Source organism: Centropristis striata, chromosome 5 (assembly GCF_030273125.1).
Source record: "Centropristis striata isolate RG_2023a ecotype Rhode Island chromosome 5, C.striata_1.0, whole genome shotgun sequence".
Lineage (NCBI taxonomy): Eukaryota > Metazoa > Chordata > Actinopteri > Perciformes > Serranidae > Centropristis > Centropristis striata.
Genome location: NC_081521.1, coordinates 33,517,696 through 33,534,832, shown reverse-complemented (window position 1 = coordinate 33,534,832; position 17,137 = coordinate 33,517,696). Strand labels below are relative to the sequence as shown.

General features: G+C 37.4%; 2 protein-coding genes across 3 annotated transcripts; both read left to right on the top strand.

Moving 5' to 3' along the window:
- Positions 1 to 142: 142 nt before the first annotated feature.
- Positions 143 to 7,197, top strand: LOC131972200 (protein lifeguard 2-like). Its single transcript, XM_059333987.1, has 12 exons — positions 143 to 319; positions 2,236 to 2,326; positions 2,487 to 2,575; positions 2,678 to 2,742; positions 3,585 to 3,638; positions 3,741 to 3,791; positions 3,876 to 3,915; positions 4,236 to 4,273; positions 4,403 to 4,490; positions 4,633 to 4,728; positions 5,690 to 5,743; positions 5,846 to 7,197. Exons 1-12 carry the CDS (start codon positions 305 to 307, stop codon positions 5,993 to 5,995), a joined length of 831 nt encoding a protein of 276 aa, XP_059189970.1. The 5' UTR covers positions 143 to 304; the 3' UTR covers positions 5,996 to 7,197.
- Positions 7,198 to 9,618: 2,421 nt separating this feature from the next.
- Positions 9,619 to 17,021, top strand: senp1 (SUMO specific peptidase 1). Of its 2 annotated transcripts, none has more exons than XM_059334062.1 (18): positions 9,619 to 10,285; positions 10,504 to 10,535; positions 10,659 to 10,840; positions 11,124 to 11,199; positions 11,321 to 11,513; positions 11,634 to 11,769; positions 11,858 to 11,976; positions 12,384 to 12,667; positions 12,808 to 12,871; positions 13,082 to 13,120; positions 13,208 to 13,292; positions 13,402 to 13,542; positions 13,888 to 14,016; positions 14,219 to 14,422; positions 14,520 to 14,599; positions 14,721 to 14,805; positions 15,723 to 15,818; positions 15,907 to 17,021. In XM_059334062.1, the coding sequence occupies exons 1-18, from the start codon at positions 10,149 to 10,151 to the stop codon at positions 15,967 to 15,969; spliced, it is 2,145 nt and encodes a 714-aa protein (XP_059190045.1). In that variant the 5' UTR covers positions 9,619 to 10,148; the 3' UTR covers positions 15,970 to 17,021. The 2 variants fall into 2 exon arrangements, with proteins under 2 accessions (XP_059190045.1, XP_059190044.1); XM_059334061.1 differs by having other exon boundaries at positions 10,504 to 10,562.
- Positions 17,022 to 17,137: the final 116 nt, after the last annotated feature.

The following is a 17,137-nucleotide window of genomic DNA, read 5'->3' as shown; positions in this document are numbered from 1 at the left end:
GTCCCAGCTTTTCTCTATGGTGCAGCTTCACCTGGATGCTGCTAGAACATCTCTCTGTGGGTGAGGGAGGGGTATCTGCACGAGTCTTAACTGCGTTGTTTTGGGATTACATCACAAAATCGTCAGAGGGTGTCCAGTCTGAGCAGGCAAGAAGAAGAGCTCTGTCAATCCGAGGTCCTTTTCACACAGCTATTCCTTTTAGTCTCTGCAAGAACTACATCATCCAGAAAGGAGACACCAGAGGCCTATTGACTGGTTGGCATACAGAACAGGACAACCTACTGCAGGACGACAGACAGGCATCATGACACAGGGCAAGGTATGAGCTTAATCTCATTCTGTTATAATTTCTGCCATTAAGTGTGGCTAAACAGTTTTATATTTAGATTTTCTGTATGAGACCTAGATTATTACATAACAGCCAGTTGATATGCATGTCTCTACTCCATGCCTTTACTCCATCATTCATTACTATTTCACTATTTCACTATTGTGAAATGCTTCATGGCAATGCAGGCTATTCAGTTGTGAAAACCATCAGATTAATCTTTTAATGAATGATTATTTGGCTTTAGTGGATTTTAACGACCTGCATTATATTATTTATAGCTACAAAATAATAGCTGTCACACAGAGTATTAATGGCATCTTAATCCTGTTTGATATTTGTGGTGTTCAGAGCTGAGCAGTGTTACCTGAGTTTATGTGAATGAAGTGCGTCACAGGCTGTTTTATCATGTTGCGTCATCATGACGGCCAGTTTCTTCCCGTAGCTCCGCTATGTGAAGCTGCTGTCTCCGATTCACAGTTCTGCATAATCATTTTTCATCTAGATGGTAAAAACGGTGTGTTAAGGTTCTTAAAATACGGTCGGAGCACAGTTAAGTGGATTCACACGACCTAATGACGTCACATCGTTAATCATCTTTTAGCTTCAACGCCAGACAATCTGAATGGATCCTCACATGAGAGACGAATTTGGACTAACTGTCTGACTGTACACCTACGGAATAGGCTGTCAATAGGATCTGTGTCAACCTATCAATAAAAACTCCTTTATTATAGGCTATAATTGCAGTTATTGAATTGTAGCTATTCACCGTGAAATTTTCCCAGTTCTTCACCAGCTACTTACATTAAAACGTTTATTTGTATTGCAGGCTAAATGTTTAAATTTAAATAGGCAAATAAGCAACTATTATGTTAAATTTGAGATAATTTCCATGCATTTCCAGAACTTAAATCTGAAAATTGGAAAAAGTAAAAAAAAATGAAACCTCTAGGATATCCTAGAGGTTTCATTGTTGACATATTAGCTTCAAAGATTTTTTTTTTACCAAAGTAATAACGCTTCATAAATGTATGTAAATGTATGGATGATATACAGTAAATAACTGTATTTAAAAAATATACATTTGTATCATAACTTAATCTTTTTTAAAACTTTAATATGAAGGTGTTTGGCAACTTTAAAATGTTTTTACATTAAATCAAAATATTACTGTAAGTAAACAGAAAGTTGCCTGAATTTTACACAGTTAGCAATATGATGTGTATTTTTTCATATAACTCACTGAAATTCAACATGCAAGACCATTAAGCAATTGATAATACTGTAAAAAAAAATCTATAATGTCCAATGATATTAATTCACAGATTTCAATGTCCATTTATGGTTAATTGTTGTAATAAAAGCAATTTACTTTTATTTTTATGGCATTTGCACAAATTTAGAAAAAAAGATAGAAAACACTTTAAAGTAACACAGTACATTTCTGTGCAGTACTGTCAACAGCTTTTTGTTTTTAGAAATGAAATGCATGAACCAGGCAATGGAATATGAATAAATCCTTCTGTACAAGTAAAAATTTACAGAATATAGATGGCAATAAAACTCGAATGTTCTGTGTTTATAAGTGTCACTGGCTTATCTGGCTCAGAGTGTTAAAAAATATTAAATATTAAAAAATATTTCAACCACTGAACTGTTAACTACGCAGATCTGTCATTATTTTACTACTTTTCATTTTCCAAGAAGGAGAAGTTCCTGGAATATGATTGACCACTTATAATCATCCTGAATTATACATTGTGATTATTTGAACAATAAATGTTTACAATTTCATATTTTCAGGGAGAGAGTATGTGTTATTTCACACTATTTAGTCAAAAACATTTTACAAGTATTTTTTCCCCTTTAAAATATTGATTTACTCTTTTGTGCTACTTTATCAGTTGTCACTTGCAAACAAGGCCTCCAACGGCTCCTCCAGTGGAGATGTCTTAGTGACACCGTCTCCTCCGAGCTATGAGGAAGCCACTGCGGGTAAGACCACACCTCATTCTCCTATATGTATCATAACATTGTGTCATTGTCTTCACATACGTTTGGTAATGTTTATTATGGGACGGTGTTGTAGTGGTGTTGACTTCCATGCATTGTAAATCTTCACCACCAGAAAGTCTTAAATAAATGTGTTCTCCAGGCACCAGTGCTCCTTGCTATAATGATGTTGAGATGCTCACAGAGTTCACCTGGGATGATCTCAACATCAGGAGGGTCTTCATTCGAAAGGTATCAAACACACATATGATTAACATTATTAGCTCTTCTCTTAATACTGTGTATCACTTATCATTTCCCCATTTTTCTCATACCTAACTTGTTTTCTTTTAGGTGTACGCCATCTTGATGATCCAGCTGTTGGTGACTCTTGCTATTGTGGCTCTTTTCACATTCTGGTTAGTGTTCGACCAACATTTTTTAAATTTTCTCTCATGTTAACCCTGTGAACCCCATCATCCACGATTGAAATTTATTTTTTCTTTAAGTAATAGCCAAGAATACACTATTTATTGTACAACGAAACTGTAAAATCGGGTTTTATCGTGATTTGATTTTTATCACAGTCCTTGAATGGATTATAGATTATGAAAGTTGATGTTAGAAAAATTAACCAAAATTAATCTTAAAATTTAGATATTTCTGTCAAAATCACTTTATTCTACATGTCTTATTTAAAACATCACCAAAAATAAACCGTTTGGAATAATTAGATCCTGTTAAAAGCAATAAACCCTCCTCAGCGATACTGTGAAGCCATGATTGATTCTGCTGAGACAAACGGTCATGTGATCAATATTTACTGAAAATCTGTTTACACAGAGCAGAGAGGAGAGGACAGGAGAGGTTAGAAGTAGAGTTGTAAAAATGCAAATAGTTCAATATGTACTATGTGGAGACCCAATTTTCTTTTCCAATATTCATGACACTTATGGGCACTTGGAAAAGTAAAATAAAATTCAATTTTATTCCAATTTTAAAGAAAAAATGCCTTATCGGATCAATTCTACTGTGTTAATCTGCACAAAAGACATTTTTGAGTTGCACACTTCTAGACATGATTGTGCTGATTCCACAGAGCTGCAGATTTTATATATTGTAGTGAAATAGAAAAGCCACTTTGAGTAAAATGTAAGAAAAACAGAAAAACATCCTGAAATAGCCTGGGGTTCAGAGGGTTGAACAATACTGAACAAGTGATTTTGTGTTGTGATCTTACTTAAGCCTGTGTTACTTTTAGTGACCCTGTGAAGGACTACATTCAGAGTAACCCTGGCTGGTACTGGGCCTCTTAGTAAGTAACAGGTTTAGTCAGTAATAAAATTACTCCTCACATTATTGCTTCATGTCACTCCTATCGTATAAAATATCTAATAACATTTATATTATTTTACAGCGCTGTGTTCTTTGTCACATATCTGACCTTGTCTTGCTGCTCTGCACCAAGGTAAGTTCTCAAAATGTGCATCATACATTTAAAAAAAAAAAGAAAAGAATTAACCGCTAACAGTGTTTAAACTCACTTCTACAGGAGACAATTTCCATGGAATCTGATTCTTCTCGGTATCTTTGTAAGTACAAGTAAAATATCTACTTTTTTATTTGATGTTTTCATGTATTGACTGTATTTGTGCTATTAATTAGCAGTGTTTTGAATCAAATCAAACATACTGGGGCTTAGAATTGCAAACAATACGTTCAAAAATTAACAGTAAGTAAGTTTGTGACTTTTACTCCACAAATGATTGTAAGCTGACAGCTAAAATGGAACTAAAATTAAAAACTAAATTAAACTAATTAATTTATACTTTTTTTTAATAAATGCTCTTCAGTCATGACTTGTTGTTACAAATGCCTGTATTTTAACATGCTCATGATGTGTCTGTTACAGACCCTCTCGCTCTCATACATGACAGGGATGTTGTCCAGGTACACTTTCATGTTTGCTTACAGTTTTATGTGACTGACCTGTGTAATGGTGTATTGTCTCTATCTGCTTTTAGCCAGCAATGTATTTTCTCTACCATTTGTGAGGTTGTGTGTTTCTTGTTTTAATAGCTTCTATAACACAAAGTCAGTGGTGATGTGTCTGGGCATCACAGTTGCAGTCTGTCTCCTGGTCACGGTCTTCAGCTTCCAAACTAAGGTAAGAAAAATAACATTTTTCCTTCACTGTACTTTACTTATTATCTGATATACTCTATGCATGATTGGGAGTTGAAATCATTCCCGTGTGTCAGATTTACATGCTTTTGGATTAACATATTGCATGTGCTTTATCTATCCAGTTTGACGTGACATCATACCAAGGCGTGCTCTTCGTCTTCTGCATGGTTATGTTCATCTCTGGACTGGTGCTGGCACTCGTCCTCCCCTTTCAATATGTAAGTACAACTACATCTCCATAATCAAGCTGTAACATCCGCAATGTGAGGGGCGCATCATCAGGAGAGGCAAACAAGGCAAAAGTTTGGGGTTCCCCACAAAAGTTTTGGGAAAAGGAGCCCACATTGATCATTTAGTGTCACATTTTGTCATTTTAAAACAATTTTTAAACCTCCCACTAAGGCAATATACAGTGCCCCACTGCTGCCCAGAAAAACCCCTTAGTGGGGCCCCTTCTAGCTGCCGGATACCGTTAGTAAGGATTGTCAGCTAGCTAACGGGCCTGCAGGAACAGCATAGTGTTTTAAGCCAATTTGACCCAGTGGCTCAGCTGTGTAAGTACAACTTCAGGGTCTGTCAGGTGATGCCGTGGAGCCTAAAAATATTTTTTCCAATGGACTTACATTGGGAAAGCAATGTCTGTAAGATCATTTTTTGGAGGTACATCAACTTCCCAGTATAAGCACCTAAATAGGTCCTATTTAAGTCATTATGTCCTGAAGTTTTAAAATAGCTGGATTATTTTTATTATTTCCCTTTCCGTCATTCATGTGAATGAGCCAAAGACCGAGTTGTTAATTGAGTTAAACGAATTGTGCGCTTCCTCTGTGGGCCCAGAGATACTGTAGATCTGGGTTAATTTCATACATGGAAGTTGAGCGTCTTTGGCTTCATGTACCACTGAACAACTTCCATTGGAATGAATGGGGGCCCACCTCTTATACATCCTTGGCCTCAATAGGCTTTTTGGCCTCGGGCCCTCCAGAGTTTAGGATCACCTCTAGTTGTGTGTCATGTAACACTTGAACATGCAGGATTTTTAGACAACCAGTATATAGTTCCATTAAATACGAGTGTAAATTAAAAAATTGAAAAACACTTGACATGAGATGCAAATTCAACTCTAAATTGAGATTATATTTAGCTATTGTGGTGATGTGGACATCTTTTTCTGTGCAGGTACCCTGGTTGGATGCCATCTATGCTGTCTTGGGAGCCATACTGTTTACCATGGTGAGAGACACTTACTGATAGACATGATCGTATATTGGCGACTATCAGAATCAGAAACAAACAAAAAAATATGTCTTACTTGCTGTTTTATTTCTGTTGCAGTTTTTGGCATTCGACACCCAGCTCCTCATGGGGAACAAGCGCTACACCATGAGTCCAGAAGAGTACGTCTTTGCCACTCTCAACATCTACCTTGATATCATTTACATCTTCTCCTTCTTCCTCCAAATCTTCGGAACAAAACAAGAGTAAACCACCACCCCATCTTTATTACCTATACAGACAAGGGATGAAATGATAAGTCTTTTTAAACATTTTGGTGATTGTGATGACAGTGCTTCCAATTGTAACAGCTTTTTTTTTTTTTTTGCCTGATACTGATAAGGTCATAAATACTCTTTGTACAGCTATACATGTACATCGATGTATGCCAGTGTTCATATCCAAAATGTCTACCACCTTTCCCTTCTCTCTAGCATGTTGTGAACCCACATCATGGTGAGGTTAGTTTACTAGCTTAACCAGCAAGAATCAATCAGTGATCTTCCTTTGATAAAACATACTGTGAGTGTCCATCTGAAGCTGTATGGGTGTCTTCATGTCCATGCCTGCCTAGATATCACAAACAATAGATGTCAGTGCTCTTTAAGAGGTATGTGATCTATAAAACATTATGCATGACTCTTAAACAGCCCTAACTATGCCAGGTGTAGTTATTCCATCATTGGGCTATTGCTGTGGGTGTTGATTTAACGACTGAAGGCACAAATGTAATGTTTTAAAGACTTTTACTGTGTTTTCAAGCATATCCAATCTTTTCTGTGAATACTGTGAATGAAATGATACCCCTTCCCTGTTTCATCAGGGGGTGGGGGTGTTTTTTTTGGCTTTTGAATTACAATCTGAAAATGTTATTGATTAGATTTTGGACATTTCTACTCATCTCTGACTTGATTTGTTACTAATATTTCCCATATACTGTATGGTCTATGTGTTGGTTTTAACTCCATGTCATTTTGATTATTATTAGTATGTCATTTGTCTAACACATATGTGTTTTAATCTTTTCATGAGAAACATTTTGGTGGTTTGAAGTGATAATTAAATGTAAACATGACAGTGCCATATATGCATGGATTTACCGTAACTTTTGATAAGGCTTACATTTGTGAAAAAGGACTGTAGTGCTATATATTTCATGACATTTGAAGTTTATTTTTTTATGACAGAATGATATATTTAAGAAAGTGTGTGATATAAAACGGTGAGTTTGAAGCTTGAAATGAATTCATACGTTGTCTAAAGTGGCCTTGATATTGATGCAGTACCTTGTTTTTAGAACACCCTGCATTTCACCTAAGCATTGGTATTATAGTATTGATTTATTAAAGGGTGAATGTGTATGAATGGACTCACTGGGTCTCTCTGATTTAATAAATAACAATATGCTTTAACACCTCCACTTCAAATGTATTTTATGTCTATGAGCTATTTCTTTTTTAAACTCTAAAAAATTAATTTAGGAAAAATGCCACTTTTCATAGGACAAAATAGCTTAATTTAGTTATAGTTCAGTTATATATTTTAGCCTAAGCATTGCAATGTGCTCCTGCTAAGAGTGTGTTATTTGCGTTATTTAGCAGCACTCTGGTGCTCAGATAAAAGACTCTTACTCTAATATTTTAGCTGTATATAAAGTTCCTTGTCCGCCTGTGTTTATTTTGGAGCCATAGTTCTATTTATTTTAAGCATTTCCCTGAAATTAGTGATAATCAGGTCTCTCATGAGAATTACACTCATGTTCCAATGGGATTACCTGCATAAATAAAGGTCAAAGGTGAAGAAAAGTATTGACATCAAAATTGAAGTACAAAAAGTGATGGTACAGATGATACAGAATGGATGTCTCATTTCAGAATAATGTGTATTATATTACTGAGTTATAATTATTGTTGGATAAATATGTTCATCACTTTAATGTTGCAGCTGTGATTTTTTTTACTATATACACTGCTTGGTAGAATGTGAAATTCACCATTCACCATGGCATCAAAAAAGTCTTATCTTTATACATTTTTTCAATAATGGTTGTATCTGTTTGTGCAAAGTAACTTTAATTCAAGCTACAAAAAAGATGTAGTGGAGAAAAATTAAAAATATTAAATTAAAATATTTCCCTCTGTATTGGAGTTTAATAAGTAATAAGTATAGTAGCAGAAAATGGAAATACTCAAGTAAAGTACAATGTAGGCCTTTGCCACAATTGTACTTGAGTACAGTGCACAGTTAGGCAACTTTCAACTGTTCACCATATTCAGCTTTTTGTTTATATCACTTTCATTGGACAAAGTAATGAATGCCATGTTGGTTTTATCTTTTGTACTATTTAGGGTTTCTTCCTGCTTTGCTGTCTTTCAATTCAATTAGATACAGATGGAAATCAATGGGGGAAAAAATGTAGTGGAGTTAAAGTATAAAGTTAGCTAAAACTTGTGGTGTGATAAACATTTTTTTTAATTTATTGAAAGTCAGGTATTACAAACAGTAAAAACACAGAACATTGATACAAAATAACAACAATGCCAGGGGGTCACAGTATACAAAATAATGATGAATTAGTTATAAAGGGTGCATAGCTCAGTGGTTTTGATGGCTTTTTTTTGTTTGTTGAAGGTTGGATTGTTGTAATGTACTGTTTGAGTTCCTTCTCAAAAAAGATGGTTTGTGATTAGAGAATTTGGATTTGCGTATATGGTATTTTGCAAGTAGAACAATCAGGGTGGTAATGAAAAATTGATCATTGTTGTTCTTAGGATAGGAGAGGAACCCAAACTGTACATTTATATATGTGAGAGAGACACCAGATAAAATATTCTGGGAAATGAATGTACAGACATCTTGCCAGAAAACAGATACAAATGGACAGGACCAGAACAAATGACAAAGATCTTCTTCACACTGTTTGCAGAATGAGCAGTTCACGTCAATGTCGTTTTTGTATTTACGTAGAAATAAACTGCAGGGATAAAACCTATGAATCATTTTAAAAGACACTTCTTTAACCTTATTTATAATCAGATGTTTGTACAAAGATTATGTCCTTTTGAAATAAAGCACGTATATTACAGTTATTACCAGTGGCGGTTCTAGACCAATTTTACTGTGGGGGCCAAGGAGGGGCCAGTGTTTAATCAGAGGGGCACATTAGCACATAAAAAATGGCAAAGATGATATTTAAGCAATCAAAACCTTTATTTTAGCTTATTTAAACATCATATACATATACACAACATATACATATGTGTGTGTGTGTGTGTGTGTGTGTGTGTGTGTGTGTGTGTATATATACCAATATTTTATTGGACAATTAAAATAGTATACAATGTACACATTCTGGGTTCCTTTTGTGTACAATGAGATATTGTTTGAACAAAAAAAAGGTAAGAATTGTTTATCGTTATAAATTGATCATTTTATTATTAATTTGACACAGGGGCCACAGCAGGGGCCAAAGGCTTCTTCACAGGGGCAGTGGCCCCTGTAGGCCCCTATGTAGAACCGCGTCAAAAATGACAGCGTATTCCTTTGGAGGAATGGGAATACTGTAGCCTACTTATTTAAAAGTTCAGAGTAAGATACTAAAACACCATTAGAGTTGAAAAGCTGCTTGACTAAATAGATTCCATGGTTAAACCAGTTTTCCATAAATAAAGATTTCCGTATGTAAAATATATCTCTGTTGTTCCAGATGTCGTATCTGAGAATTGAGAAATTGTGCCTATGTGATAAAACTGTGCTCAGGACTCATAGCCGGCGGGAGTGACGTGTATTAAATGGTCTCCTCCGGTCCGCAGCCAGCCAGTAGAAGTCGGCTTCACTGGGATTTACAGCATCCAGACATCCAATCACAAGGCGCGATGGTCGAGCGTCCGGTTCAGCCATGTTGTGGTTTTGAATGAGGAAGAAGCGGGAGATAATATACTTCAACGAGTTTATATTCAATTTAAAGTCAAGTTGATGATATATAAATGAGTTAGGACGTGACTCAAAATGATAACCGTTTTTCCGAAGGCGTTAGTTGCGACTTGTCGCATTCCTGCTGGAATTTAAACTTCCTTCCATAAATTAGCCGTTGTAGCTAGCAGCGTTAGCTAGCGAGGCAGTTAGCATAGCGTGCTAGCTAGGCAACCAGCTAATTCTCAGCTAGCTAGCTAACGGTTAGCTCGTTTCGTGGGAAAGTAAAATGATAATTGTGAGGAGCGCTAGCCTTTAAAATAGCCTCAGCCAACCTGCCTCAGTCGAATGAAGCGCACTAGCTTAATTCGGTTCGACTATATTGACAGGTAGACGGCTACAGCGATTTATCTTTAAAACCAGCGGCGATATTTCTAAAACTTTTTGAGCCATGTTGAATAAAATCTACGAATGGATTGAAACGAGCTTTGCCAATCTTCGCAACGGAGTGCCAGCTGCTGCGGAGCACTCTGATGCACAGCCGCCACAGGGAGACGGTCCGGTGAGGAGGAAAAGACCCATTGAATGGTATGAGCTGTAGCAGCTTTACTCCCATGTGAAACCAAAAGTCTGTTTTTAAAAAGACCGACTCCAGTTTGCTTTGAAGTGAGAACCGCCATTCAGTGCCCCGCTGTTCATTCAGCGTCTAAACCATTTCTTATCCGCATTATGTGAAGAAATCGTTTGTTTTAACTTTGTCAAAACGAATTATTAACTGTATAACATCAACTTGTCTCCCCCTTAAGTTTGGAAGATGGACATAACATCGACCAAGATGGTATGATTATAAAGAAATCTCGAATGGGTAATTCATCTCTCACTTTGTTTCATATTATGGTGTGAGTTTATGTGGCGCCAAGTCTCACCTACGATCTTGTCTGACTGTATCATATGTCTCTAGGAGATCTTATTGACACAGTCAAGGTTGCAGCTGAAGGGGTTAAGAATCACAGCTCCAGTGTGGCTACATGGATGAGGAACAATGTAAGCCCTACCTTGAGAAATATACTGCCTACCTCCCCTGGTCCTCCACCTGAGGAGCCACAGCCATCAACATCAGCAGCAGTCTGGGCTGGGATGCCGGTAAGGGATGAATGTTTTGGGCCTGACTGTACTGCCCTACAAAAGCAAGGTCCAATAACTAATTTTGTTTACTATTCCAACAAATAGTATATATAGTTATAGTTTATGGATTATTGGCTTGCAATCATATTATCTTTATCCAAATCAACCCCAACCCCCATACTTTCAGGCCTAAAACTGTGTATGACCTGTGTTATTACTGGTTTTGTAGTTTCTGCCCTTTACCTTTTGTAGGGCAGTGCAGAGATATTATTTCAAACATGTCATATGTATTTGGTTTAAGATTGCTGAAAGAAACTGTTTGGATGAGACGTTTGTTGCTCCCTCAACAACTTTGGAATGGAAATCATCTAAAACAGGTAAGATTATCATTTTAAGTGTTGTATAAGCTTTGTGCATCACAGTTGCTAAACATTATGCATGCCATAAGCTCTTTGAGAGAAGTTAATTATTGTACTAACATTTATGTTTCAACTCTAGAATGGTTGCGCAATGAGAAGTCCACTATGGGAGCAAAAGTCTGTAGGCGACAAGTGTGCATGAGTCCTACACATCGAGAAGTGCCAAAAACAAATGGTCACTCAGTCAACTTGCCACCCACCTTTACCCCTAAATTGCACCCCCCTCCACGGCTAGGCAGGCCCCTAAACCTCCGACAGTATGGAGCACCAAGGTATTACTCATATCTTTGTTTTTACATTGCAAGATTTCAATAGTCATGTGTTATATTATGTATCATTTGACTGTGTGAACTATTGTCAGTTGTTATAACACCATCATTTTGTGTCTGCAGTTTAAGTGGAGTGGCAAGCAGCTCGTGCACCAGCATGTATGAGAAGACGTTTCCCATCAAAGTGGTGCAGAGCCCAACACACAGCACCTCATCTGGGCGCATGCACAACACCAGGCCCCGCTGCACAGCACAGGAGGTCAGATACCTGAACAAACGTAATTCCTTCTAAGTCAAGGTTTTGCATTTCTTTGTTAATTTCATGGCTCTTCTCCATGTTTGTCCAGTCTGTTCGTGAAGAGGAGAAGGAGGTCTATAGGCAGCTTCTGACCATGGTTTCTGGTGGTCAGTCCTCTTTCCTTCAAAACGGCAGCTCACACGCCATCGTGAGGTCACACAGGGATTTGTACGTATTCATACAAAAGCAGTACTATTTAACAGCTTCCATTTCAAACTGTTAAAAATATATAACGGTATACAGAGTGAGGGGTCATGGAGGAAAAGAGTTCTTTCAACATTCATTTGCAGACCAGTGGGGGGCTCCAAAAGCATATAAGATTAATAGTATCTTATCACAAACTCTGTTTTTTGTGTCAGTTCCTCACTCTGCATGAGCGATACTCAGTTGAGTTGCATGTATGCTTTGTAGCTGGAACTAGCATGCAGTTAGTATCCATCTTTACTCCAACCACAAACACACACTTCATTTATGTGGAAAGTGAATAACATTGTTTAGCTCCACACAAAACATTGACTTTTCTGTGTGTATCTAGAAAGTGACTGCTCTCTCACATACATACACTTTCTCATCAGCACCAGCTTCCTGACTACCAGCCGCAGACTGCTGCAGTGCTCTTCTCCTAATGGGTCAGCAGCAGGAGGAACTTCAGAGGGACCCAGCAGCCCCCCCAGCCCCAGGGGGGTGTCTAGCCAGAGCTCCAGCAATATCCCCAGCCCAGTGGGGGCCTCCAGCAGGCCAGGGATCCAAACATGGTCTCTGGACACAGACCTCAGCTCCAGCAGAGCAGCTACTCTCACATCAGTTCCCTCTCCATCCGCTCTGCAGGATAACTCCTCTCAGGACACACAATCATCAGGTACAGTTTTTCAGCCACTTGTATGTGCACTTAATGTAAACCTATGCATTGTAAAAATTGTATATAATAATTGGTTTGAATATTTGCTTGCGATTGCATTTTTTTTGGAGAGGTCGTAATCTCCCGGTCTTGTCTTGCAGCTCATGATGGTGACTCTGTAATTATTGTAAATGAGCGAAAGGGTAAAAAGCAAGACAGCTCAAGGTTAGTATTTGTTTTCACTCTAGATGTCTAAATATTTCACGTTGGATGCTGTTATTTTAATTCAAAATGTTTAATTTTAAGTTTAATTAACTTTAATACCGTGTTAACTTAGGTGTTAAGAGTGGAGGAAGAACAATGAGATATCAAAGCTTACAGTCAACTGAAGTGTTTTATTCGTATGTTGTATGACTGATTTCTCTGTCTTTACAGTGTGCCATGTTTCCAAGCAGAGTTATGGATCAAAGAATTGTAAGCACACATCAGTATATTTAATCATATAATTGATCACTGACATTTTATTTGTATAGATAAAAACTTTTTTTTTTGTTACTGTAGGACTAGTATGTATGATTCCCGGGCGAGAGAAAGACGGAGACAGATTGAAGAGCAGGAGGCCCTGGCTGCCCAGCTGCTGCGACAGGTCAGTCTGCACCACTAAAGCCTTCTTTCAGATTCAGTTTTATTATATCTGTTGCTTCTCAGCTTGTTCTTATCCCACTAATCTGTGCCACCTTGTTACTGGTTACCAGCGCCTGTCTGAAGAGGGGCAACGCAGCCCAGATGTGGAGGTCCATGTTCGAGTTCCTTTGGAGAAGGAGGTTCCTCTGCCTCTTGTAATAGAAGAACAGAAAGCTTTGGAAGAGAAACCAGAATTCCCAGAAATGACGGAGGTGTGGCCATTGTGTCCTAATAAGCTTGCAGTGTTTACAATGTACAGGAGTTATTTAGATGGCCTACCAATAGACTTGCTAGCAAAATATTATGCATTTCCTAATTTCTTGTTTCTTCATTAAAAAAAAAAGCAAAACATATTTTCATAATTTTCATAATGTGTCCTGAAAGTCCCTTTCTTTGGTTCGAAACAGTAAGAGCAGAAATAAGTAAAATATTATCATTCAGAATAAATAAGGGTGTTACAAGTAATGGCTATTTTTTTTGTTTCTGCAAATTTATATGTAATGAATATCAGGGTTAATATGACCTGCTTTTCACCTGTGTGCTGTCTTTCTGTTAAGGAAATGGAGTCTGAGGTGAACAAGGCACTAAGAAGAGGTAATCATGAAGTTTTAAGTGAAGGTTTTGGTCTCAGTCTGACACGCAAAGACCTACAGACCCTCAGCAACCTTAACTGGCTCAATGATGAGGTGAGCAGACTACACTCAAAGTCAGATCTGTGTGTGAATGAGGCATTCACTTTGCAGCAGACTGACACACTCTTCTTTTGGTTATAAATATGTCATCATATTAAAAAAATACATGATCATGTTGTGTTTGTAATTCTTGTTGCACACTGAGCCATGCAGTTTAGCTTGTTCCATAATTCAAACTTCCTCTTTAATCCATCAGGTGATCAACTTTTACATGAACCTGCTGGTGGAGCGCAGCAAGGACCCTAACCTGCCATCAGCCAATACATTCAACACTTTCTTCTATCCCAAGCTGCGCAGCAGCGGCTACTCTGCTGTCCGCCGCTGGACCAAAAAGACGGACATCTTTGCAAAAGACATCCTGCTGGTTCCTGTCCACTTGGGGGTGCACTGGTGTCTCTCTGTAAGTCTGAATGATCATAATTGTAAACATAGAAGTAACAACCTTGAGATTTATGTTGCAGTGTTTTATTGTGCAACCTTATTTATTTTATTTACAGGTGGTGGATTTCCGCAAAAAGGCGATCATGTACTTTGATTCCATGGGAGGAAACAATGATGAAGCATGCAGAATATTGTTGTAAGTTTCATTATCCGATATGTTTGTTTGTTGAATGAGATGTATATTGAGAGCTGAATGGAACTCCTGTATATTGATTTTGATGAGCCACAAAACTGTATAAAGTATTTTGTTTCCACAGTGATTACCTGCAACAAGAAAGCAAGGACAAGAAGGGCAAAGAACTGGATACCTCAGGCTGGAGTCTGCACAGCAAAAAGCGCAACGTAAGTCCTAAAGGCACGATGGTGAAGAGTCGGGTGGGGCTGGTTTAAAAAAAAAAAAAAAAGAAATAGTTTTGAGTCTAACGCTGACATATATTTTAATTTGACATAATGTGTCATAATGACAAACAGTGGTTTAGCCGCTTTGCAAAAAAACCAAACTGGTTTAAGCTCGTACACCAGACCAGCAAATCCATAAATTGACCCAACTCTGTTGGAGAGAAAATAAGCCGCCTGTTTTCATTTTTGTTCCTTGTCATGCTTTGTCATCAAACTGCATTTGTTTAGGTCATTTGGGTTACACTTGCAATATTGGCAGAAAGTTCCAGGTTGTAGTTCTTGGCCAGCTTGTGCAGGTCTGTTGCAGTGCAGTACTGTTACCAGTGAACTTCTTTTAATATGCATGATTTTTTTTTGTTTATATTTTAGTTATTTTATTTGCACCACCTTTATAGAAATACAGCATACACAGGAGTAAACTTAACAATTGTTTGTCAAGCATTCTCCAATTAATTGAATAAGCTGTATATATCTATATAATATAAATAGCCCTAAAGATTTAGGGGTGTTGGATAGTCCGTATGGTTTTTGCTGGTTTGGTGCATTTGACAAATCACAGCGTCAAAGCAAATGAAAAATGCAACACTATTGCAACTTCACCACTGAATCACACTAAATCCACCAGACTTTATATGTGAAAGCGACCTTAAATTCCTATACTTGATTTGATACATTGTACACATTTACTGCTGGACAACCTTTCAGGCTCATAAATCATTTCTTGCATAAACCCTTGAAAATCTATTAATGTCATTGTGTTGTAAAGAACAAAATGTCTCATGTGATAAATATAAGAGAGTGAATTTTCAAAGCAAAATCTTGGCAGTCCATTAACCTTTTTATTCCTCCTTCATTCTCAGGAAATCCCACAGCAGATGAATGGTAGCGACTGTGGAATGTTCACATGCAAATATGCAGATTACATTACCAAAGACAAGCCAATCACATTCACACAGGTAACAAAGAGCAAAGATTTATCTGGTATTCATCATCATATTATAATGGCCCAGAAGTGTCTTACGGGACCTCTCTTTTTCTTCCCAGAAACACATGCCCTACTTCAGAAAAAGGATGGTTTGGGAGATACTAAACCACAAGCTGTTGTGATATCAGCATGAGGGTTTTGAACTTGTATAGTCTGCTCGAGTCAAAGCGATGGCTGAGCTACATTCAACACCAGGATCCATCTACAGTATTCCTGTTCTGGGAAAGACTTGCACACCAGCTCATCAGGTCAGGAACCAGCATCCTCTACTTCAACCACCCCTTAGCTGATGGGATGTTGCTGGAGCACCAAGCACTGCCACCCACTCCTCTACTCTGTTGTTTGTTTTTGGTGCACCCATGGAACGTCAGTACAGCAGCTGAAACACTGCGTGTTTTCTATTTCTCAGCCTGAACTGTACTGACTTACAAACCATACTCTGAGCTGCAATGTTCAGTCTGATGCAGACCTACAAAGTTTACATGTTTTTGTCTTACAGGGAGATGAGCGCATATGCCACGTAATTTTTATAACGACAGTAATGCTGCGTTTTGGTGTCAATGTTTGATACTCAGTCTGTTCAGAGGAAAATTGACTTTACCTCGAAAGCTGAAATTTCTAGTCTTAAACATCTGTCTCTTTGTATTCAGGCATGAGGCTTTTTTTTTGTTTTGTTTTTTATTTCAATAATATCAACATTTCACCTAAAACAACTATTTTTGTAATTTGTTTGATTAAAAGGCACAAAAGTCCTTAAACACTGCCTCAGAGTATGATTTATAACGAAACAGAATGTTTCACCTTGCCACAGACAGTTTAGGTAAAACCCTAAAACAGGCGGGGTAAAATAAACATGTTTGTCTTGATAAAAGATTGTAAAGTAAGGTTCAAAGTCTATTTTATGTATTTCAGAGTCTCCTACAGCAGCTTTTGGGCATATTCAGTATATTTTGAACTTTGTATATACTAAAAACATATAAGGCCTCTTGAACAGTGTAATATACCTTTTTCTTTACGTATTTCTTATCTATTTTTATCTAGAAACAAGTCTGTTTTAGAAATAAATCTCATGTATTGTGACTGTTCTTTGTGTATTACCTTAAAGTCTATTCGGTTTGATATAAAAGAAAAAAACTGCCACATTTGATAATTTGATAAACATGAGAGAACCTGATTGTGTCTTGGCTTATTTGAAGTACATGATCACGTTTAAAGATACAAGGCTTGAAAAGTCAATAACTTCAAGGTACTTGCACCAAATATTTCCAGAGTCTTGAAGACTTTTACCAT